The following is a 22,312-nucleotide window of genomic DNA, read 5'->3' on the forward strand; positions in this document are numbered from 1 at the left end:
TTCCTTAATTGAAAAGAACAATGTTTATCAACGAAGTATTACGCGCCCTCCGTAATGTCAATAATTGTATTTCCCAAAACACAGATGGAACAAGCTGTCAACCTCCATGGCGGATTCACCTCGAAATCCGTTTAATTCTCGATCGCAATTGCCCAGGTTTTTAGCAACAGCTCCCAAAAAACCATCTTCTATTCCTGCCCCCAAAAAACCAATTTCTGGTACGCGCACCCTGAAAATATTATTTAAAGCATCATACTAATCAAACAGAAAAGGATTCTGCCCGTGTCCAATCACTTGAATTTGCTCTAGAGAACGCAAAAAATGATTTGAAACAAAAAGAAATTGAAAGTGATCGAGAACGCAATGACTTACTCGCGAAACTAACGGAAGAGCGCGAACAATCCAAAGCCCTTCAAATTCGCCTCTCTTTAATAGAGAAACAAGACTCTGAACGAGAGGCTAATAATCATGAAGTCGTTGAGAGACTCAGATCTGAAAATGGGTCACTTGTCCTAGAACTTTCAAAAGTCAAGTCTGATTCTACCCAGGAAACTTCTTCACTCAGAACTGAATTAGAGAAAACACAGCAAGAATTAAGCGGAAAAAACTTAAAACTTGAAGATTTCCAACAGAGGAACAAACTTCTTGAAGAGAACGCGTCTCAATTAGAGAGTCGTAACACTTCTTTGCAAGATCAACTAGACATAAAGCTTAATGAACTCCTGGATAAAGAGCAACAAATACAAAATCTTACCAACGAAATAGAAAAACTCAAAGAGTCTGTCGATCAAGTTTCTGATTCTTTGGTGTTGAAAGATACTAACCAAAAGCTACTTGAACGAGTTTCCGAATTGGAAAAGCTTCAGGAAAAACACCTGTCTATAATTGAAAGATTTAGCACAAACTCGAGAAATGTTGAAATTTTAAATGAAGAAAAAGCTGATCTCGAGGCTAAGCTATACCAATACGAAGACTACAAAGAGAAGGTCGCTACCCTGAGCGTTGATCTCGAAAAAAGTCAATCAGAATTGAATACATGGAGAAAAACATTTACGGATATAGATGTTCCAGAGCTTGCTGCAGAGAAATTCAAGACTGTGCAGTCTGAAAATAAGGCCCTGACCGAGCGCGTCTCGGACCTCACACAACAGCTACTCCAAGAAAGGGATCAGGGGCCTCCAATGGTCGTAGAATTGAATAAGAAGATTGCAGACTTTAAGAAAGAAATTTTAGAAATCAATGAACAGACTCGTCGACTTCAACGCCAGGTGTTTTTAGCCAATCAGGAGATAAATCTTTTGCGTGCAAACTTGAAAAGCTATGATGACGAAGAAGCAGTAATGAATAGCGAAAGCTCTAACCAGAAAAAGCTAGAACGAATTGAGTCGCTCAATAAGTTAATTGATGAATATAAAATCTTGCTTGAGAATTCAAAGATATATAACAACGGTGCTACAGCAGAAGATCCTTCGTTGTCTTCAAAACGTCCTCGGGAAGAAGACCAAGATGATGTTGGTTACATAACGGAGTTGTATCGAGAAAATCAACATATACAATTACAGCTACAAGAAAAGTTGAATACTGAAGGATTCCTAAGAGACCAAATCAACGGGCTAGAAGTTATAATCGCCGAGTTGAGACAAGAAATTATACAAATATCAGAGCTTAAATCTTCCAAAGTCCTTCAACATAGATCGAATCCTACGCTTAAACATGAAAGAGTAAAAGCAGAACAGCTATACCTTCTTGAAAAAGAGAATGAGGGTTACAAGAAGATTTTAGAACAGAAAGCTATTCAAACAGTACCTATGGAGTCGCTGGAACTAGCTAATAGGAGAACCTTGGAACTCAAAAAGGAGCTTTTAGATCGAGATAAAAGGATACAGAGACTGAAAGAGATCTTTTCTGTGAAATCTTTGGAATTCAGAGAGGCAATTTATTCGCTATTTGGGTATAAAATAGAGTTTCTGCCTAATGGAAGTGTACGTGTTACATCAATGTATTCAAACGAAAGCAATACTGCTTTTGTTTTTGATGGTGAAACTAGTACAATGAAATTGGTGGGAAAACCTTCAAGTCCAGATTTCGAGCGATTGGTGAAGTTTTGGTGTGATGAACAAAAAACAATCCCTGGAATGCTAGCAGCTTTGACCTTGGAACTGATTGATAAGAATGACCACTCTACCTTGAATGAGCAATAGTGTAACGACAAATCGGAATATGAAGGAAACCTCTAATTATTTATAGGTCATTTACATTTACTTATTATCTACATACAAGAACGCGCAACGTAAACTCAATTCCTTTTATTTTATTCAACCCATTCTTCTTACATTTTAAGCAGAAGGAACACGACCTAAAGATTCGTTAGTAGTGCCACAAAACCAAGAAAAAACGATAATGAACTTACTGTAAATGAATTGCTTGGATGAGTGGTCAACCTTTTGGATGAGACCGCGGTCAGCCAAATCTCTGATGGCAATACGAGCAAGAGCACCGTTCATCTTCATACGGTCGACAAGGACGGAAACAGAGATAAACTTGAAGGCAGGAACTTCCTTGTTGATGCGGTCGATAAGGTTCTTGTCAAAGACAGTGGCATGTTGAGCCTTGTCTTTCACTTTTCCTTTAGACCATTTCTTCTTAGGTGCCTATATACTGTTAGCCTAACCACCCGGAGAAGTGGTAAATCTTCTTAGAATACCACCAAACTTCAAACTTCATACCATTTTTAGTGTTTACCTAGGGATTGAAAGTTACACATGAAAAGTTTTGACCCTACCAGATGTGACTGTTTTATAAGTAACAACTTACTATACGAACCAAGTAACAACTGTTAGTTCGCAAAGGTCCTGTGGAAAGTATACGGGTTTGAATTTTCGTTAGAATTTCTCAGGCATGGTATGAAAAATATAATACACAATAAGTTATGTACTTTATATAAAAAAACCCCGAAAATAATGTTAAACCATGCTTTGCCCAGCAAAGTTGGAACATTCGTGCAATTGCGATGGGTCAGTCAACAAATTGCGCGTAGAAAAGAAAACAGGAATACAAACCGTATATCTTTGAACGTGATAAGCGATGTAGCTGCCGACAATCTAATTGCTCCTTTGTTGTGTGTTACCCTTGACGATAGAAAGTATCTAATTGGAAATATGGGGGAATTGATGCAACTGAAGTTTCGAAACCATCCACTTAATTATGGCGGGAAAATATTACGATCGTTCATGATGCCTGGAAGTGGCCGAAACTACAATCCATGGAGCGCTACAGCCGGTCTTCTAGGGTACGTTCAGTCCAGCGAAATTGATACCGTGTTGGATATGCACGCTCCTTCTGGTATAGCCTCACTTATAGCCAATTCCAAGAATTTAACTTCAGGCAGTAGCTTGAAGTTAAACGTTATACCATTTCAAAATAAGATTTCGGAAGATCATGAAAGCTTTGAGTTTCGTGAAAAGAACTTTTGCACGATAAAGGGAGAAATTTTCCCTTTGTGGTCATACTTGTCCTTCATGACTGTGCCAATCCACGGCACTTTTGATGCCGTGAAGGCAAAGCTCTTAGGTGTACCTTTTGGGAAAGCTAATGGCTTGCTTTGTCAAGGGCAATCGGTCTTAGCTAGTGACAACAAAACATTAGTACGTCCTGAACAGGTAGTGGGTCCTACTAAACCGGGACAAAAGTTTGTCGTTCTTGGTTGTGGTAGTCGTACGGCCATCAACGATCTTCTGCATTATGTAAATACTTGGGAGCAAGATTTTCCTTCTTGTATTATCCATGTACTTGATAAAGGGGTTTGGGGTAACGATTATGCAAAGTTTTTGGAGCACCCAAAAATTCAAAATATCAAGCATATTATTTCGTGTGTTGAACTTGGAAAGGATTTGCCAACATTTAAAAGAAGCAAATCTGTTAATGTGCTTCCTAGTTGTCGTGGATTCTTGTCAGATGATCTGTCAACTACTTGCAATCTTCCTGATAATGTCCTGAAACTGGAAGAAGGCTTAAGTTTGGAGTTGTCAAACCAAGAGTGTTTGGTTAAGAGTGAGAATAAGGAGAATACTAAGGTTGAACCTCGATTATCTAATTCATTACCGGAGTCTTCTAAAGGTTATGTGGTGGATATTTTGGGGACGAGTGCAACATCTCCAACAATGTATCGAAGTTTGAGCTGCTATTTGGTAAATGTGGATAATAATATTGTTTTACTAGACTGCGGTGAAGGATCTTATTCTCAGCTGATACGGCAATATGGAACAAACCTTGATTCTGTATGGAGACAACTCCGTTTAATTTTTGTTTCCCATATGCATGCTGATCACTGGCTTGGACTTGTGAATATTCTCTTAACCTGGAATAATAGTACTCGTAGTTCTGACTCTAAACTAACTGTTGTTTGTCCCCGATCGCTCCGCTTCTGGCTGTCGAGGGTCAGTGAATCTGCTAGACTTTCTCAGATAATAAAACGTCTTCACTTTGTAGATGCTTCTACTGTGGGCATAGGAAACGAATATTGTTTGTCAGAAAATCTATCTTTATATACGGTTCCTTCTATTCATATAGCTGATTCCCACTCTGTTGTTTTGTCCCATAAAAGTAGCGGGAAACTGGTCTACAGTTCGGATACCCGTCCAAATATGAAGTTAGCAAGGGCAGGAAAGAATGCAACCGTTTTGTTGCATGAAGCCACATTCGAAGATGATTTACGTGATGAAGCTGTCAATAGATACCATTCGACCATTTCTGAAGCATTGATGATTGCAAAGAAAATGCAAGCAAAACAACTAATATTAACGCACTTTAGTACTCGTTCTACGGACAATTCTTCTAATGGACCGAATTGGTCTATTTATCCCAAGCATAAGACAATTCATGCTCGAGATGGGATGCGTTGGACACAATCTACATTCCGATCTGATAAAAAAAATTCGTGAGACAAAAACCATGACGGTAAAATTTCTTTAACGGTTTTACTCGTGTTTGCTAAGATTGAGCTGTTTTACAGTCACTGGTTTGCTGCACTTATAGTATGACACATGAATGATGCTAGACTGAACATAGCTTGACTTTCTTTTGTAAAAGCTCAGGAGGGAGAAGATCACTGTTTTTTACCGTACGATTACAGCAATGTTTTTACGTTCATAATATATCACCAAAAGATTAAACTTATGAAGATGTTTATAATACTTTTGACATGCTATGCTAAAATACGGATACGATGAAAAATAGAACCAAAAAATATACTTAGCAAGACTTTGCGAATTACCTGCTTAGTAGTAAGTAGCCTCATACAATGAATAGAGAAATAAAAAAAAATAAAATAAAAGTATTCTTATGACTATAAAATAGGGGAAAATCAATGAATTAATTGAACAAGGAAAACTAATCTAAAACATTTGAACAAATACAAAAGTTCTTGCGTTTTTCATTCATGTCTTGTTATGATAGGATTCGCATATTCCTATACATACCTTAATACTTTTTGCTTAAATGGACAATCACACAAACGAAAACGAAAATTGACGAATTGACAATAAAAAACGATTTCTAATTCAAGAATAAAAAAAGTATAAACAATAAAAGTAAACAAACAATAAATTGTCAAAAGGACTTGTTTGTTCAAAAATACATGGATAATTAAATTTTTATTCTTATATATTAGTTCACGTTGCGAATCAGCAATACGCTAGAAAAGACAGCATTAGGTGAACCCAATTTCAAAACTAAAAACGACCAGTTCCTGACACAACCGATTCAGGAACCAGGAATAGTAGCGTAAAAGATTAATATAGACAACAGGTGATAAAAAGGAACAACACTAGAAGAGCATAATAACAAAATTGTATTAGGCAAAGATTTTGAAATATGCGTATTTACATATAAACAACTGTAAAAACAGCTTAATCATAGTTGGCATTGGAGTAGACAAACATAGTCATACCAATACGGGGGCTAAGAGTATGAACCCAAGACATGGAGGTGTCGGGGCTAGCAGCGGCAATCTCGTAAGTGTGAGAGTGACCAGCACGGGGGCAAGCGATGTTGGTGGTGTATTCACAACCCTTGTTGGAGCATTGGAAGCGAGCAACCTCGTGGAGACGTTGAGGACCCTTCTTAGGAGTAGTTTGCTTCTTGGGGTTACCGGACATGTTGTAGACAACAAATTCGGCAGGGCCGTTGGAAGAAGAAACGTTCAAGGGGAAGAACTCGTTGTTCAAGCGGACTTCCAAAGCACAGCTGGTATAATAGTACAAGGAACGACCGTAGGGAACGTCGAAAGTTTGCAAGACGGATTGGTTTTGGCCGTCAGCATTGCTAACGCGAGGAATGGTGAAACGTTGCATACGCTTGTCGGGCTTGTTGTAGTTGTAGTTGTAGATACCGTGGGGTTGAAGACGCTCAGACTTGGGAGGAATGTCAGCAGAGCGGTTAGAGTAGTATGGCTCAGAGGCAATGGAGGTGTTGGAAAGACCAGTGTATTGAGCACGGTAGTCAGAGAGGTTGTAGGCGACAGAGTCGATGTCCTCACAGTCGATGCTACGGCCAGCACCGACGAAAACTTGAGTACCACAGTGCATGAAGCCCTTACCGGAACGCTTCAAGACATAACCGAAAGGATCCAACTTACCACAAGCTTGGGTGGCAGCAAAATCGTTGGCAGGCTTGCGTTGAGTCAAGTCAACACGGTGACTACCGTCGTCATGTTGCTTCTTCTTGTAGTCGGTGTGGTTGGTGAATTGAAGGTCTTGGTTGTGACCAATGAAAGCAAACTTGTTGCTATCGGAAGCAAGACGCAAGAAAGAAGCCTCATCGATCATAAAGACGGAGGGATCAACAGCATCGTCCCAAGGACGAAGGTAGGTCTTTCCGGTGGTGGGAGAGACGTGCCAAACTGTATAATCGTAACCACTCTTTTCACGGAAAGAGAGCATACCAAAAGTGCGGTTAATACCGGCACCAGTGTTCAAGTCGGGAGACTTGTAGGGCTTAGCGGGTTGAGTGTCACTAGGGACAATACGCTTGAAAAGACCATCGGTAGGGGCGGCGGAACCGCTAGAAACCAAAAGAGAGGCCGAAGCGACCAAAGCAAAGAAAGAATTGAAAAGTTGCATGATGAAAAGAAAAAACAGAAAAAGAACAACTAGTAATCCGAAAGAGATAAACGAGAAATGTGAAAAATACCTAAATAAATGACACAGATAGAGAAAATTTTTCAATTTTCAAAGATAGAAAACGAAAGTATACCAAGATCAACAATAAGGGGAAATAAGTTGAAAAAGGAAAGGAAAAGAAGAGTAAAAATAAAAAGAAAAGAGGGGAAAAGACTTTTTTTTTTATTTTTACAAAAATTTTTTATTTTTTCTTTCAAGACGAAGACGACAAGAAAGGAAAAGAGGAAATAACCAAAACGAAAATAAAAAACGAAGAGAAAAAGATTATACAAATGAGATAGAGAAGGAAGCGATTCCAAAAATTAGAAAAGCTACCGGAGCACTGAACCTTTCCTTATGAAACAAGTCAACCTCGCTATCTTGGTTTCAAAAAAAACGGAAGAAGGAGGGAGGGAGGCTATATTTATATCCGCTTCGTTACTTCCGTGAACCGGGAGGTATCGGGATGGGATGAGAAAATAATAATGACAACGGCCGATCGCGTGATTGACGTCACATGAAGTTCGGCACTCGTTGGTCGGGATGGAACGAATTGGAACGCGAAAACGGGTTCAAAACGGACAAACTATGGATAGTGAGAGCGGTGGTAGGTTGAGCTGAGCATACGGGAGGGGGAGATAGATAAAGAGAGAGAAGAAGCAAAAATAGAGACAGAGGGAGGAGAGAGTAGGATAGGGCAGGAAAGGAAAGGGACGGTAAAGAGAAAAAAGAGATGTATTGCAGTGTAATGTAGTGCACTAAGATAAATTCGTGGTTGGTATACACAAAAAAAAAGACGACACAGAGAGAGAGAGAAAAAGTCAAAGTCAAAAAAAAAAAAAAGAACAATAAACAACCTAAAAAGAAAACAAAGACACAAAAAAATAGACTCGAAGAGTCTGCAAACAAAAATATGCTTCACGTGTATAATGTTTGTTTACTTTTTTTTTTTTTTTTTTTTTCAAATCTGTCTGTCATTGAATTGAATGAAGGTTCAAAAATCCCCTCCTTTCTCCTCAACCTCCTCCTCGCCATACTCCACTCTCGAGCGTTCTCTGTCTCATTAGGGTTTCTCTAGCGGGCTGGTATTGATACTGTGTGGTGCGGAAATTGGAAATAACAAGTCTAGTGCAAAAGTCTCGTAGATGTGATTGGCGAAGAAAAGGATACCGACCGATAACGGGAATCAGTTGAAAAAGAATCAAAGAACGAACGAGACCACAAAAAACCCGAGACAATTCTCATAGGGGGATTGGACTGGAATGGACTGGACTGGATCGGATTGGATTGGACTGACAGGCAAGAACCAGACTGGATAAAAGAGACAAACACTGAGAGGGAGGACAGGAGATGGATCCTACCGAGGTTGGCTGGGCTGGGCTGGGCTAAGCTGGCTGGCCAAGATGGTTTTAGCTAGTTGGGTTAGATTAAGTGGGTAGCCAAGTCGGGGTGGTGGGCTGGTAAATGGGTCATAGACTACTAGACTTAGACTTGGACTATGAGTGATAAAGTGAAATTCTATGTACTATGGATTCATTTCTAATGGATTACAGTACAAAACAATAGAAATGAAAAAAAAAAGGTGAGGAAACGTTTAAATTGTTTTTCTTCCTAATGAGAATCAGCAGTTTTTTTTTTTTTTTTTTTTTTTTGCAGACTCTTCGAGTCTATTTTTTTGTGTCTTTGTTTTCTTTTTTTTTTAAATTTCTGTATGGTAGTAGAAATCTATCGTAATGAAATCTCGACTGGTTTCTTTTCTTTTTTTATTGTTCTTCATCTAAATGGATGGGACGATGGAAGAAGCAGTCGCATAAAACACCAATGGTAAAAAACAAGAAATCTAGACATTAGATTAGCGACAGACATTTTGTTCTAACTAAATGTTTTTATTTTATAAAGACAAAAAAGAAAAAGGAAAATACCAAAGACTTTGTTTTATCAGTAATTACAACAACGAACTAGAGTAGAGTAGAGTAGAGTAGAGTAGATCTAATGATAGGTGTATAAATCAAAAGAATAATAAAAAACAGACGTAAAAATTAGACTCGAAGAGTCTCCAAAAAAAAAAAAAAAAAAAAAGTGCAAATAAAATATTGGTTTGTTGCTATTGACTCTTTTCGTATCACAATAGCATCGTCAATTTCCATGTCAATGTCAATGTACTTTTTTTTCCTTACTCACTCATTCCCTTCCCTAGGGAAAGAAATGGTTTCATTTCCATTCTCCTACAACATTATCATATTACAATGTGATAGAAAATGATATCGTATTGTACATCATAGTAACGAGAATTCTTTGACCTTCTCTAACGTCATCCTTGAGCTAACGCCTTTTCATCACCAACAGCCATTTGTCTTCTTCCAAAAACCTATAGCAGATTTTGATTTTTGTGAGTTATCGTTTTTCTTTACCACATCTGATTTCGTTGGTTTGGATTTTCCTTAACCTTCTGTTTTGTTTTTATTGACTTACCTTTTTTTTCCCATTTCCCAAAAGTAACTTTTTTGTTCATTTCCTCCCTCTACAATGTCTGAACAACATTCTATGAACCCTTTTGAACACTCCTCCATTCCTGAAAACAGCACTTCTGCCCAAAATGCTGCTGAACAACTCATCCAGTCCTTGAACGCTGATCAACTCGCTACTTCCTCCAAACATTCTACCTCTAGCAAGAGTTCTGCTCCTTCTTCCACCACTGACGCTGTAGCTCCCGCTCCTACTGCCGGCACTGCTCACCCCGTCATCCCCGGTAGCAAGTTGGAAAAGGAATCTCACAACACCGCCGAGTCCCCTTCTTCCTCCCACCAATCTGAGCAAAACTCTCGTCCCCGCTACTCCGAACAAGAGACTCCCGTTCCTACCAAGGAATCCAAGCCCTCTTCCAGTACCGCTTCTGATTACGACGGTATTCCCGGCACTCCCTCTGGTCCTTTCTCCGGCGCCCCCAAGCACCACGGTGGTAACCACCATCATCGTTCTCATCCTCACCCTAAGGATCAACACCACTGCCCTGCCATGGCTGGTGGCGGCCCTTTCACCAATCAATCTCAACAAAACGTCGATCCTGAAGTCGCTTCTGCCTTATGGCACGTTCTCACCTGGAAGAACGTTTCTTGCAGTTTCTCTACTTTATTGAGCATCCTCGCCGTCTTCTTCATTCCAGCTTGGATTAACATCCCCCGTTTGTTCTTCCGTACCATCCGTTATGTCTTCTTGATCACTTCTATCATTGAATTTGGTGGTCTCTTTGCTTCTGGTGGCCGTCGCGGCGTTTTGTCCCCCTTCCGCAACAAATACATCACTTGCAACACAAAGTCCATCGACTGCTTTGTCAACTCCCTTATCGATGTCGTCAACGTTCTTCTCATCCAATTCCAACGTGTCTTGTTTGCTGAGTGCCCTATCTTGACTTTTGCCGTTGCCATCGGCGCTTTCATCGAATACTTCCTTTCTGGTTTCCTTTCTTACAGAGGTCTCTGTATCTGGAATGTTCTCTTTGCTTTCACCCTCCCCAAGTTGTATGAGATGAACGAAACTGCCATCAAGCGTTTGGTTCACTCTCTTGAACAACAAAGCCACAAGATTAAGCACGAGGCCGCTTCTGCTACCTCCTCTTCTCATCAATAAATTTGAAATTTGAAATCAATTAGCTATGGCTTCTACTAGTTCCTTCCACCCGAAGGAACCTGTTTTCCAGTAGATTCCAATTTTTCCTTGGTCTTTTCTGGTCAAGGATAACTGACATTCAGTTCCAAACGTTTTTTGTTTCCGCTTTTTTGTGTGAAAAAAAAGTTTATTTTACATAACGACAATATGTCTCTTTATATTTTTTTCGTCATTTATTTTATTTAACGAATAAATAAATGAAGGATGCTGATGCTTTTCTGAATTACTACTTGTTGTCTGAGTTGACAACCATGGCAATTCTTTCATGGTTTTTTCACTTTATATATTTGATTATATGATAAGTACGCTATTTTTAACTACTCCATTACTTTGTAAATCGTAGCTGCCTTTTTCTTTTGTAAGTCATTTCCTCCTTAGTCCTTCCTCGGGTTTTTCCGTCTCCTTCCTACCATCAACTCAAATCGTAGTATCAAGATTCTTCCTTCCATGTAAGTATCCACTCTACAATAGATTGATTCTAACATTCTTGCAAGATATCGCATTTTCTACAATCGCTTAATAAAACATACGTGTGTCTTCCTCAAGCATGAGCGCAAGGAAAAGATGGGTACGTTCATCACAAAATCATTCCTCTCCGTCTGATGAAAAGGGATCTCTTACAAAGAATGTATTTGGTTTTCACTCCAAAAAGTCTCAAAAATCTCCTTTACGCGATAATATAGAAGATGTTGAAGATGAGAACGAACAAACTCTCCTACACTCCATACGGGAGTCCTCAGCGTCTAAGAGACAGAAAAAGGACAAATTTCAAGATGATATTCAAGATTTTTCGTCTGAAGAAGAATCAACTTCCGCCCCTTTAGGCAGTCATGATCTTCATAATTCATCAGCTACCACAAATTCAGGTGTCTATTCTTCGTCCTCCCCTCGAACGTCCAAAGCCTTTTCTTTTCAGTCTCCCAAATCCGTAAAACGAGAACAAGCCCTTCAAAAATCCCCGGTATCTGTCCATCTGGCAAAGTTTTCTCAAGCAGCTACCGGAACTCCTCCTCCTAAACCAGTCTTTTCAAATCGCTCCCCTTTCTTGGATAAAAAGAAAAAAGAATATTCTTTACTAGAATGTACCAAGGCTCTTGAAAGCCGCTACTTGGCACGCATACACCATCATGATTTCCAACAACTAAATTTCTCTTCCCAAAATATTGCTGACCAGTATGACAATTTATTGTTAGTAGATGAAAATATAGTATCCGATTCACGAAAAAATTATCTACTGTGCAAAAAGACCCCTGTCGAATCAGATCGACCATTTTCGCTTTCCTTGCCTCCTCCCGTGTATAGTAACCAAATTGGTTCCATCGATGTTTCTGTAATACCTTGTTGAGTTACCATTTGCCTTACTTAGTTCTGCTTGTTTCTTTTTCTTTTGGCATTCTACTAATGTCAAAGATGTTTCCGTTTGCATTTACATCTCATTCATGTTTACCTTAATGATATCTATGTCTTATTTTTAAAAGCATCTTCATGTTGTCATATACTCTTTTGATTTATTTTCATCTACATACCCAATTCTTCTTTCAATCTTAATGTATATATTTTTATACTTTTTATACTTTTTTTTTTTTTTTGCAAATTAATTTGAAATTGATTTTACAACTCAACCTTCTTCCTCGACCACAAGTAGAGTACTGAAAGTTCTATATTCTACACCATAACCTACAGTACTTTTCAAGCTTTTTGTTAGGACCAAATCTCCCGTTAGTCATAGGGAATGAGTGCCTTGGAAGCTATTTATTTATTTGATATCTATGGGTAGTAATTGTTCTCTGTATTTTACTAAATCTAACGAAAATTGACAGATCGGTCTTGCTGCAACTTGAATCCAGAGGTAGAATCTTGGCAGCGACTTCAGAGTTTATAAAAAACGAAATATCAAAATGCAAATTAAGAAATGAAGAACCCCCTTTTATCATTTATCAAAAGAATTCCTTGATATTTCAACAATTGCAAGATGATGTTCGAATATGTATACCGGTAACCCGCGATACAGAACCTCTGTACATACATGATGTGATGAAACTGATTATAGACATAATAAAGATTTATTTTGGAAGCTTTCAGTCATCCGTAATTGAGAAAAACACTTCTTTGATTGCACAGCTTCTGACGGAAATGATTGATTATGGGTACACGATAAATATGGAGCCTAACGCTTTGCAAGACATTATTCCTACCCCAAGTCTGATGAAAAAATTTATGGAAGTTACTGGTCTTCAGTCTAATATGCCTCCTATCCATAAAAATACAGTGCCCTGGCGAACCTCCAAAGCCCGCTATACTAATAATGAGTTTTTTATCCGTATCATTGAACGCGTGTCTGCCGTATTTGATGGAAATCATCAACTTGTATTTGGAACTCTAAAAGTTGACGTTGAGTGTAAAAGTCAGTTATCTGGAATTCCTGAACTTTTACTATATCTCGCTCCTGGATCAACTATGGAAAATCCAAAGTTCCATAATTGTATTGATGTGAAACGATGGAGAGATCGTCCTTTGCAATTACAGTTCATACCGCCAGAAGGAAAATTTGTTCTGGCATCTTTTCAGACCGACTTATCCAAACAAAAACCTTTACCTCTTAACGTGGAGGCAAAAAATATGACTGATGGAAATTTTGAGATACGTATACGAAACATAGGAAAAAAGCCTATAGAAAACCTTGAAGTAAGGATTCCTTTACCTAGTTCTTTAAGCAGCGTTACCGCTACCAATGGTGACTACATATGCCGCCCATCAAAATCTACCAGCGATGACGGAGCTGTTTTGGAATGGACTATAAAAAAAATTGAATGGACTTCACCTGCCTACGTTCTAAAGGGTACTTTGAATTCGAAACAGGAGTTATCTATCAGTGAAATTAGTGATCAAAGCTCCGAAAAAAATGCGCTTCCTAAACTTGAGCATCTAACCCTCCATTATAAATATCCACTTACCATCCTTTCCCGGTTTAAGATTGATTCTCTCAAAATTAGCAATCGTCCAGATATGAAGTCTTTTAAGGGCGTAAAACACAGTGTAATCGCTCAAGATGTTTCTGTTCGTTTTAAATAACTTACACACGACGTCTTTTTTATGGCCGTTCTTAGATGTTACTTACTAATACACACTCTTTCCTCATATAATATATTGACTACTTTAGTACATTTGCTCTATTTTTTTAAGAATCTAATTCTCAGATTAATTTTATCTTTGCTGTATCGCTGCACCATCAAACTGCTCCAATATATAAATTAAAGACGACAAAGGTTTCATGAAAGTACTGAATTTTTCCATATTGAGTTTCTCATATGTCAAGTAGAACGTTTTCATATGTTCTAATAAAAGACTGGTTCTGTCCTTATGTAAAGTGATAGACTTTCCGGATAACAACGAAGAAAAGAAAAACGTCCAGCTTATTAGGTGAAAAATCTGGCGATTCTTTTTTTTTGGGACAAATCCTCTTACAAATGAGTTAAGATGCTGAACCGAACTATCCAGCACATGACGAATATTCAGAGATATACCTGCTCCTTTCATTATACAATACTGACTCAAAGAATAGCAGAGGGACGAATTACCGAGTGATTGAAAAACCCTTTGTTGTTTTTGCGGAGGAAAAGATTCAATATAAGAATCGACTAGGCTCAGAAAATGATGAGACTTTGTTAGTTGTACAACGACAGAGAGGCCTTTAGGAAGTGAAAGCCAGACCAATTGAAGGAGACGAGCTGCGAAGGTCTCCAGTTTTTGAACAGTCTCATTTGATAAATATGCTTTACCAAATGCCGTTCTTTGAACATCCTCATCATCGCCTGAGAATGGAGATGCATATGGTCGCTGCTTCGGGAGGAAACCAGTCAAAATAATTTCTACCGCATCACTCAATTCGCAATAGTCATCGCCCAAGTATTCTTTCATCAATAAGGAATTATTTGATTTTGCATCACAGTCTAAAGCAAATATCCAGATATCTAGCAGCAGAAGCCAACGATTCACATCATCCGGTATTGCAAAGGCATATGCTACCAGATCCCAAAAGTCAATGTCTTTCAGGAAAATATTGTGCTTTGAAAAAAGTGACAAGCTCTCATCACGAGGAATGTCAAAGTCAGACAATTCGGTTTCAAATGACCAAGCAATTAAATCCTCTTTACGTCCTTTTTTTAAAATTTGTAAAAGCACATGATGACTAGTCTCTTGAAGATTCACTTGTGGATATTCAGGATTAACAAGAAGACTTATGCATAACTGTACATAACAAGCTGGAACTCTTGTGGAAGATACTTGAACTAAATATTGTAAGACTCCAAGAGCTTTCATCAAAAGATCTTCCTCTATACAAAGCTCCAATATCGCTTTCAAAGCATAATTCATTTCGTTATGCTACTATACACAGCACAGCACCGCTTTGAATCAATCGAACTGATTAGGAGTCCTTTTTCAGATTTAAGAACTAATATAGTTCTTACACGAGTATTAATACAAAAATCAACGAAATCTAATGTTAAGGAACTGAAACTTTGATATATTTACTTTCCTAGGCCACAGTCAATTTTCTACTGAAACATGCAATAGTAATTTATAGGCATAGCTCTAAACACAAACCAAATTCCAATCCTTTACTGTAACATGCTCTAACAGGCGTATGCATGTGCACCTGAATGGTATTTGCTATGTTGTAGTAGATTGGTATGGTAGGGTGACCTATCCTTCACCAACATGGCTGACTTTCAAGATGAATTGTTAGCATTAGCCGGTGTAGATGATGCAGAAGTAGGAAATGATCGTAAAAGATTGCACGATGAGTTGTATGTTGCATTTATTTGGGCAGAACACCTTCAATTGACACACTTTTAGGGACGACGATTCGGATAGTAGCTCAGACGAAGAACAAGGAGAAGAAAATGAATTAAATTATGGAGAAATTTCAGAAAAAGATAATGAAAATCATTCTGAAGATGATTTTGAGGAAAAATATCGAAATCCGTATATGCTTGAGGGCAAATTTAAAGACGAAGCAGATAGAGCAAGGTAACACATGAGAGATTGTATTTAGTATTCTAATTGAGGTTTAGAATCATGGCCATGTCAGAAATTGAAAGAGAAAGCATACTCTTTGAACGCGAGGAAGAAATATCCAAATTAATGGAAAAACGTGAATTGGCCATTCGACTTCGTCAACAAAATAATCAATATGCTGCACAAACAACAAGAAGATCTACTCGAGATAGGCCTTTGACATCGACAGCGGCTGGTAAAAGAGACAAGTTAACAGAACTAAAGAAGAGAAGGCAAGAACGAACTTACAAGCCTGACGAAACAACGGTTAAATCAAAGAAAGAGAACTACAATTCAGATTATGAAGAGGAATCTGAAAAAAGCGAAGCAGATGCTTCTCCCTATTCCCCTACTTCAGACTTAGAAGAAAAAGATGAAGCAAAAGTCGGTTTGCCAGAATTAAATAGTATTCGCATGGGTCGTAAACATGTTGCTGAATATATGTATCACCCTACATTTGAGAATACAATTACTGGCTGCTTCACAAGAGTTAAGATTGGTGAAAGAGATGGGCAAGGTGTATACCGATTATGTCAGGTAAAGGGAATTTCTGAAGGACGAAAACCATACCGCGTTGAAGGCGTTCTCACGAAAACGTATTTAGAATGCTTTCATGGAAGATCAAAAAGAGTTTTTGAAGCTAGTGTTTTATCAAACGAGCCTTTTACGGAGTCGGATTTTCAGCGTTGGTTTCATCAGATGAACGAGGATAAACTCAGTATGCCAACGAAATCCTTCGTTGAGAGAAAACTTGATGATCTTAAGCAAATGACACAGTACTTATTGAATGAACGAGAGGTGTCTGATATAATTCGTAGGAAGAAAGAATTATCAAGAGTTCCTTCCAACCTAGCTGCAGAAAAAACTCGTCTTCGTCAGCGACGTCAAGCTGCCATATCTGCTAATAATACAGAGCTTGCCAAAGAATTAGAAGAGCGATTAAATACATTACAAGAACTTTCTGTAGGAAGCACTTCTCAAACAAACTTTTCAGAAATGGATCAGCTCGCAAAGGTTAATGAGCGTAATCGCCGTCGTAACCAGGCTGAGGTTCGTTTAGCCGAAAAACGTATGAATGAAGAACGGAGAAGACTAGCAACTCCCGCTACAACTTTACCACCGCCAACTACCAATGGAAATTCGAAGAGCACGACTCCTTCCGTTTCTGCCTCTGGAATTTCAACGCCCCAACCCGATCAGGATGGTTTATCCGCTACTTCAGCTCCGTCCCAAAATGCTGTGTCTTTGGACAATACTCCTAAATTGTCTCCTTCAGATTCTCATATATCTATCAATGAACCAGTTCCAGTACCAGTTGACCACGAGCCGACCACTATAGCTGAAAAGGAAGCCCGACTTCGTGAGAAGACTGTTCATGGTATTGACGATTTAATCGCTACTGTTGATTTTGGCATTGATATTAATATTTGATTTACTTCAGTTGATGTTCTATCCTTCCACTGATTGTCAAACTTATGATGAACCTACTGTTTCTTGATCTATTCTCACGTTGAAATTCAAGAACTACACAATCTCATTTCTTTATATCGTAATGTAATTATTATCAGAGTTTACAATGCGTTTTTCTTACAAAGAGAGAAAAAAAAGAATACCTATTTGCCGTGTCAGAAGATCCGTATCTGATGTATACACGAAAGAATTGGGTTGCTTTAGATAGAACTTTTAACAGTAATTTTTTTACGACTTAAAATACATTTTTGGAACACTAATTTTCCTTCATTTTACGCGGTATGATATGTGCTCGGTAATATTTCTGTAGACTTCGTTATTATTATGAAATCTCAAATAAAGAGCTTACAAATTTGTTTTCTACCAACAACGTCTGGTGTTGCAAGAAGCCATATATTTGGCTAGCATCTTGTCAATTTGATCATTATAAATACTGTATGAGTTATGAAGGATCCTATTGATAACCAGGTAAGCTTTTCATAGCCATTGCCCGAATGCAGAAAAACTAACTAAAAAATAGGTGCCCAAAAAAATCAAACATTTGCAGTTTGGCATCAGTGGGCCAAAAGAGTTTGTTAAAGATGCTACTGTTGAAGTCTTTAGCCGTGATTTATACACTATGACCGATAGGTCACCGGCTGAACATGGTGCTTTAGACTTGCATATGGGTACAAGCAATAAAACAATCAATTGTACTACATGTGGCGAGTCAATGGCCGATTGTATGGGTCATTTCGGTTATGTTAAGCTGGCTTTGCCAGTTTTTCATATTGGTTATTTTAAAGCGGCGATGACCATTTTGCAAAATATATGCAAAGATTGCTCAAGTGTCTTACTCTCGGATCCTGAGAAGAGGCAGTTCCTTAAGGAGCTACGACGCCCTGGGATTGATAATCTAAAGCGATCTCAAATCTGTAAGCGCATCAATGATCAATGTAAAAAAACCCGTCGCTGTCCTGTGTGCGATTCCATGCAAGGAGTTGTGAAAAAGGCTGGTCCGTTAAAAATAATTCATGAACGATTTCGTTATGCTAGAAAATCTCAAGATGATGAGGGCGAGTTTCGCCATACTTTTGATGAAGCTATCAAGACAATACCTGAATTGAAAATGCATATTTCCAAAGCTCACGATGATCTTAACCCTCTTAAAGTCTTGAACTTATTTAAACAAATAAACCCCGTTGATTGTGAGCTTTTAGGTATGGATCCAGAATTCGGTCGACCTGAGAATCTGTTATGGCAGTATGTCCCAGCACCTCCTATCTGCATTCGTCCTTCAGTTGCTCAAGAGGGAGCAACCACAGAAGACGATTTGACTGTAAAAATTACTGAAATTGTTTGGACTAGTTCCCTTATTCGTGCTGCTTTAAGTAAGGGCACCCCCGTCAGTAATTTAATGGAACAATGGGAATTTATGCAACTGTCAATTGCAATGTATATCAATAGCGAAATGCCAGGCTTGCGTCCTTCAGATATGCCTTCAAAGCCTGTTCGTGGGTTATGCCAACGTTTAAAAGGAAAGTCCGGACGTTTTCGTGGTAATTTATCGGGCAAGCGTGTAGATTTTTCTGGACGAACAGTAATTAGCCCTGATCCTAACCTGCGAATTGATCAAGTTGCTGTTCCTTACCGCATCGCTAAAATCCTTACATTTCCTGAAAGGGTCACCACTCAGAACAAGACATATTTACAGCAATGTATAAAAAATGGCCCAGATGTTCATCCTGGTGCCAACTACATCATCGATCGTGAAAGCGATCTAAAAAGGTTTTTACGGTTCGGCAACAGAAATCGTATAGCTGATGATTTGAAAATTGGTGACATCGTTGAACGACATTTAAATGATAACGATGTTATTTTATTCAATCGTCAGCCATCTTTGCACAAACTTTCTATCATGGCTCATCTTGTGAAAGTACGTCCATGGAGGACTCTTAGATTTAATGAGTGTGTCTGCGGCCCATATAACGCAGATTTCGATGGTGATGAAATGAATCTTCACGTACCTCAAACTCAGGAAGCGAAGACTGAGGCTTTGGAATTGATGGGTGTTAAAAGTAACCTAGTTAGTCCTCGTAACGGCGAACCTATTATTGCAGCCACTCAAGATTTCATTACTGCCTCTTATTTGCTATCGTTGAAAGATACCTTTTTGGATAGAAAGTCATTTGCTAACATCTGTTGTTACATGGTTGATGCTTCAATGCATATCGACATGCCACCTCCAGCAATATTAAAACCCCGTTGTCTTTGGACAGGTAAACAATTATTTTCGGTCTTAATGAAGCCAAGCCGTTTCAGTCCTGTTCAAGTCAATCTAGACGCCAAAACTCGCTCATTCAGTAGGATTAAGTCCAAGACTCCTGAAATGTGCCCAAAAGACGGTTATCTAATGATCAGAAATAGTGAAATTATAGCCGGTGTTGTAGACAAATCCGTGGTTGGTGATGGTAAGAAGAATTCTTTGTTTTATGTTATTCTTCGAGACTATGGCTCAATGGAAGCTGCCGAAGCTATGACTAGGTTATCCAAAATGTGTGCTAGGTTTATGGGTAATAGAGGCTTTTCTATCGGTATTAGTGATGTGCAGCCAGGACAGAGTCTTTCTCTTCAAAAGAGGGATTTGGTTGAGAAATCTTATGCTACGTCAGACGATTTTATTATGCAATATGCGAAGGGTACTTTGGAAACTCAACCTGGTTTGGACCAAGAAGCAACCTTGGAAGCAAAGATCTCGTCTACCCTTTCGAAAGTTCGTGATGATGTTGGTGAAATTTGTATGGATGAGTTGGGACCAATGAATTCACCTTTGATTATGGCCACCGCTGGCTCAAAGGGTTCGAAGATTAATGTTTCTCAAATGGTTGCTTGCGTTGGACAACAAATTATCAGTGGTAAACGTGTTCCAGACGGCTTTCAAGATAGATCACTTCCTCATTTTCACAAAAACTCAAAGCATCCTTTGGCTAAAGGATTCGTAAGTAATAGCTTTTATAGTGGCTTGACCCCAACTGAATTTTTGTTCCACGCAATTTCAGGTAGAGAAGGTTTGGTCGATACTGCTGTCAAGACCGCCGAAACTGGTTATATGTCTAGACGTTTGATGAAATCTCTTGAAGATCTTTCTTCTGCGTATGATGGAACTGTTCGGAGCTCCAACAGCGATGTTGTTCAATTCTTATATGGTGACGATGGTTTGGATCCCACATATATGGAGGGTGATGGACAAGCTGTTGAATTTTCTCGTAGTTGGACTCATTCTGTCAATATTTCTGGTGATAAACGTGATCCTCCCTTACTTCCGTATCAGATTATTAATAATACAAATACCTCTCTTTCACAACAGAGGTTTGTTCAAAATTGCAATCGAGATTTTATTGAGACGATACGAAAGTTTGTGACTCAGAAAATTGCAATCCAAATGGCTAAAGTTCGCGAAAATCGTGGATTGTCTCCTATGCTTGAAGAACCTGATTTAGACGATATGGACGATTTTGAGAGCGACGATTTTGCACCTCTCGCTGCTAAAAAATCCGTGGAAAACATCATCCGAGTGACTGAAAAACAATTAAACACATTCTTAGACTACTGTTGGGAAAAGTATATGCGTGCTAAAGTTGAACCGGGCACAGCCGTTGGTGCCGTTGGAGCACAGTCTATTGGTGAACCTGGTACACAGATGACCCTGAAAACATTCCACTTTGCTGGTGTTGCCGCGCAGACTACACTTGGTGTGCCTCGTATAAAAGAAATCATTAATGCAGCGAAAGCCATTAGTACTCCTATTATCACCGGTCAATTGGTTAATAGTTCAGATGAACGTTCCGCCCGTGTTGTTAAGGGAAGAATTGAGAAAACATATCTTAAGGACGTTACCAGTTATATTGAAGAAGTTTACGGCCCTATGTCCGCATATATTGCTATCCAAGTAAACTATAGTACTATTTCTAAACTCCAGTTGGATATTACCTTAGCCGATATAGCAGCTGCTATATGGAGCGATCGAAAGTTGAAGATTCCTTCTCAGCAGGTTACCGTGAATAACTCCCTTCAGCAAATCCATGTCCATACATCCTCCGAAGGTAAGAGTGGCGAGAGTGAATTATACTATAGATTACAAAATTACAAACGCGCTCTTCCTGATGTGATTGTGGCTGGCGTTCCTGAAATTAATCGTTCAGTTATTAATCAAGAAGATGGCAAGATTGAACTTTTTATGGAGGGTTACGGTTTGCGTGAAGTCATGAATACTGAGGGTATTGTGGGGGATAAGACAACAACGAATCATGTTATGGAAATGAAAGCAGTTTTAGGTATTGAGGCTGCTCGTACTTCAATCATCTCAGAAATTGGCTATACAATGGCTAAGCATGGTCTTACTGTGGATCCTCGTCACATTATGTTATTAGGTGATGTTATGACTTGCAAAGGTGAAGTTTTGGGAATTACAAGATTTGGTGTATCGAAAATGAAAGATAGTGTACTGGCTTTGGCTTCCTTTGAAAAAACAACGGACCACTTGTTCGATGCGGCCGCTCGATTCGCTAAGGATTCAATTGAAGGAATTAGTGAATGTGTTGTACTAGGAAAATTGGCACCGATCGGTACAAATGTATTCCAGCTTATTAGAAGAACTGAAGAGGATGAGGAACAAAAGCCAAAACGTCTTCTGTTTGATACTCCTTCCTTGCCTCAATTAAAAATGACTGCTTAATTCCTTACAGCTGCATTGTATAATACGAAGGCATTTTTAAGGCTTTAAAATATTTGGTTATTAGGGATTTACATTGGTTTTTTTTTTGATTTAATAATGATATATAGTGAATTTAGACTCGTTAACATAAATATAAAATAAAAGGATTTCCGGTATTAATTATACTTTTTAGAATAAGGCTATTGTAAGTAAAAGACTCCAAAAACATATTATCGAGAGGCAAAGAATAGATGACCTATGCAATGTA

At 38.6% G+C, this 22,312-nt stretch overlaps 10 protein-coding genes across 10 annotated transcripts; 7 read left to right on the forward strand and 3 right to left on the reverse strand.

The window, feature by feature from the left end:
* Nucleotides 1-106: 106 nt before the first annotated feature.
* SOCG_03401 (mitotic spindle checkpoint protein Mad1) lies at nt 107-2,201 on the forward strand (the record flags this gene model as incomplete). Its single annotated transcript, XM_013161889.1, has 2 exons — nt 107-218; nt 268-2,201. The coding sequence occupies 2 exons, from the start codon at nt 107-109 to the stop codon at nt 2,199-2,201; spliced, it is 2,046 nt and encodes a 681-aa protein (XP_013017343.1).
* Nucleotides 2,202-2,273: 72 nt separating this feature from the next.
* On the reverse strand, nt 2,274-2,782 carry SOCG_03402 (40S ribosomal protein S25). The gene is made up of 3 exons (XM_013161890.1): nt 2,727-2,782; nt 2,411-2,651; nt 2,274-2,356 (listed from the first exon to the last, which is right to left on the reverse strand). The coding sequence occupies exons 1-3, from the start codon at nt 2,727-2,729 to the stop codon at nt 2,337-2,339; spliced, it is 264 nt and encodes an 87-aa protein (XP_013017344.1). The 5' UTR covers nt 2,730-2,782; the 3' UTR covers nt 2,274-2,336.
* A 93-nt stretch (nt 2,783-2,875) lies between these two features.
* Nucleotides 2,876-5,377, forward strand: SOCG_03403 (3'-tRNA processing endonuclease Trz1). The gene has a single exon (XM_013161891.1). The coding sequence runs from the start codon at nt 2,904-2,906 to the stop codon at nt 4,938-4,940; it is 2,037 nt and encodes a 678-aa protein (XP_013017345.1). The 5' UTR covers nt 2,876-2,903; the 3' UTR covers nt 4,941-5,377.
* Nucleotides 5,307-7,586, reverse strand: SOCG_03404 (But2 family protein But2). Its single transcript, XM_013161892.1, has one exon. It carries the CDS (start codon nt 7,116-7,118, stop codon nt 5,907-5,909), a length of 1,212 nt encoding a protein of 403 aa, XP_013017346.1. The 5' UTR covers nt 7,119-7,586; the 3' UTR covers nt 5,307-5,906.
* Nucleotides 7,587-9,683: 2,097 nt separating this feature from the next.
* Nucleotides 9,684-10,784, forward strand: SOCG_03405 (reticulon-like protein; the record flags this gene model as incomplete). Its single annotated transcript, XM_013161893.1, has 2 exons — nt 9,684-9,913; nt 10,043-10,784. 2 exons carry the CDS (start codon nt 9,684-9,686, stop codon nt 10,782-10,784), a joined length of 972 nt encoding a protein of 323 aa, XP_013017347.1.
* A 341-nt stretch (nt 10,785-11,125) lies between these two features.
* SOCG_03406 (uncharacterized protein) lies at nt 11,126-12,448 on the forward strand. The gene is made up of 2 exons (XM_013161894.1): nt 11,126-11,272; nt 11,318-12,448. The coding sequence occupies exon 2, from the start codon at nt 11,371-11,373 to the stop codon at nt 12,166-12,168; it is 798 nt and encodes a 265-aa protein (XP_013017348.1). The 5' UTR covers nt 11,126-11,272; nt 11,318-11,370; the 3' UTR covers nt 12,169-12,448.
* On the forward strand, nt 12,379-14,096 carry SOCG_03407 (AP-3 adaptor complex subunit Apm3). The gene is made up of 2 exons (XM_013161895.1): nt 12,379-12,596; nt 12,644-14,096. Exons 1-2 carry the CDS (start codon nt 12,556-12,558, stop codon nt 13,893-13,895), a joined length of 1,293 nt encoding a protein of 430 aa, XP_013017349.1. The 5' UTR covers nt 12,379-12,555; the 3' UTR covers nt 13,896-14,096.
* On the reverse strand, nt 13,957-15,589 carry SOCG_03408 (Smc5-6 complex non-SMC subunit Nse5). Its single transcript, XM_013161896.1, has one exon. It carries the CDS (start codon nt 15,195-15,197, stop codon nt 14,028-14,030), a length of 1,170 nt encoding a protein of 389 aa, XP_013017350.1. The 5' UTR covers nt 15,198-15,589; the 3' UTR covers nt 13,957-14,027.
* SOCG_03409 (RNA polymerase II associated Paf1 complex) lies at nt 14,032-17,626 on the forward strand. Its single transcript, XM_013161897.1, has 3 exons — nt 14,032-15,631; nt 15,681-15,854; nt 15,899-17,626. Exons 1-3 carry the CDS (start codon nt 15,543-15,545, stop codon nt 17,310-17,312), a joined length of 1,677 nt encoding a protein of 558 aa, XP_013017351.1. The 5' UTR covers nt 14,032-15,542; the 3' UTR covers nt 17,313-17,626.
* A 92-nt stretch (nt 17,627-17,718) lies between these two features.
* Nucleotides 17,719-22,224, forward strand: SOCG_03410 (DNA-directed RNA polymerase III complex large subunit Rpc1). The gene is made up of 2 exons (XM_013161898.1): nt 17,719-17,819; nt 17,872-22,224. Exons 1-2 carry the CDS (start codon nt 17,796-17,798, stop codon nt 22,063-22,065), a joined length of 4,218 nt encoding a protein of 1,405 aa, XP_013017352.1. The 5' UTR covers nt 17,719-17,795; the 3' UTR covers nt 22,066-22,224.
* Nucleotides 22,225-22,312: the final 88 nt, after the last annotated feature.

The sequence above is a fragment of the Schizosaccharomyces octosporus genome (genome assembly GCF_000150505.1).
Source record: "Schizosaccharomyces octosporus yFS286 unplaced genomic scaffold supercont6.1, whole genome shotgun sequence".
NCBI lineage: Eukaryota > Fungi > Ascomycota > Schizosaccharomycetes > Schizosaccharomycetales > Schizosaccharomycetaceae > Schizosaccharomyces > Schizosaccharomyces octosporus.

Excerpts from the sequence above, each read along its gene's own strand:
- SOCG_03402 (XM_013161890.1), bottom strand. Across the intron at positions 2,357-2,410 it reads ATCCAAGCAATTCATTTACA|GTCGTGTTCCTTCTGCTTAA; the intron begins GTAAGTTCATTA and ends ACGAATCTTTAG.
- SOCG_03403 (XM_013161891.1), top strand. The coding sequence starts at position 2,904 with ATGAAAAATATAATACACAATAAGTTATGTACTTTATATAAAAAAACC.
- SOCG_03404 (XM_013161892.1), bottom strand. The coding sequence starts at position 7,118 with ATGCAACTTTTCAATTCTTTCTTTGCTTTGGTCGCTTCGGCCTCTCTT.
- SOCG_03406 (XM_013161894.1), top strand. The coding sequence starts at position 11,371 with ATGAGCGCAAGGAAAAGATGGGTACGTTCATCACAAAATCATTCCTCT.
- SOCG_03407 (XM_013161895.1), top strand. The coding sequence starts at position 12,556 with ATGAGTGCCTTGGAAGCTATTTATTTATTTGATATCTATGG. Across the intron at positions 12,597-12,643 it reads TATTTATTTGATATCTATGG|ATCGGTCTTGCTGCAACTTG; the intron begins GTAGTAATTGTT and ends GAAAATTGACAG.
- SOCG_03408 (XM_013161896.1), bottom strand. The coding sequence starts at position 15,197 with ATGAATTATGCTTTGAAAGCGATATTGGAGCTTTGTATAGAGGAAGAT.
- SOCG_03409 (XM_013161897.1), top strand. The coding sequence starts at position 15,543 with ATGGCTGACTTTCAAGATGAATTGTTAGCATTAGCCGGTGTAGATGAT. Across the intron at positions 15,632-15,680 it reads AAAAGATTGCACGATGAGTT|GGACGACGATTCGGATAGTA; the intron begins GTATGTTGCATT and ends ACACACTTTTAG. Across the intron at positions 15,855-15,898 it reads GACGAAGCAGATAGAGCAAG|AATCATGGCCATGTCAGAAA; the intron begins GTAACACATGAG and ends ATTGAGGTTTAG.
- SOCG_03410 (XM_013161898.1), top strand. The coding sequence starts at position 17,796 with ATGAAGGATCCTATTGATAACCAG. Across the intron at positions 17,820-17,871 it reads AGGATCCTATTGATAACCAG|GTGCCCAAAAAAATCAAACA; the intron begins GTAAGCTTTTCA and ends ACTAAAAAATAG.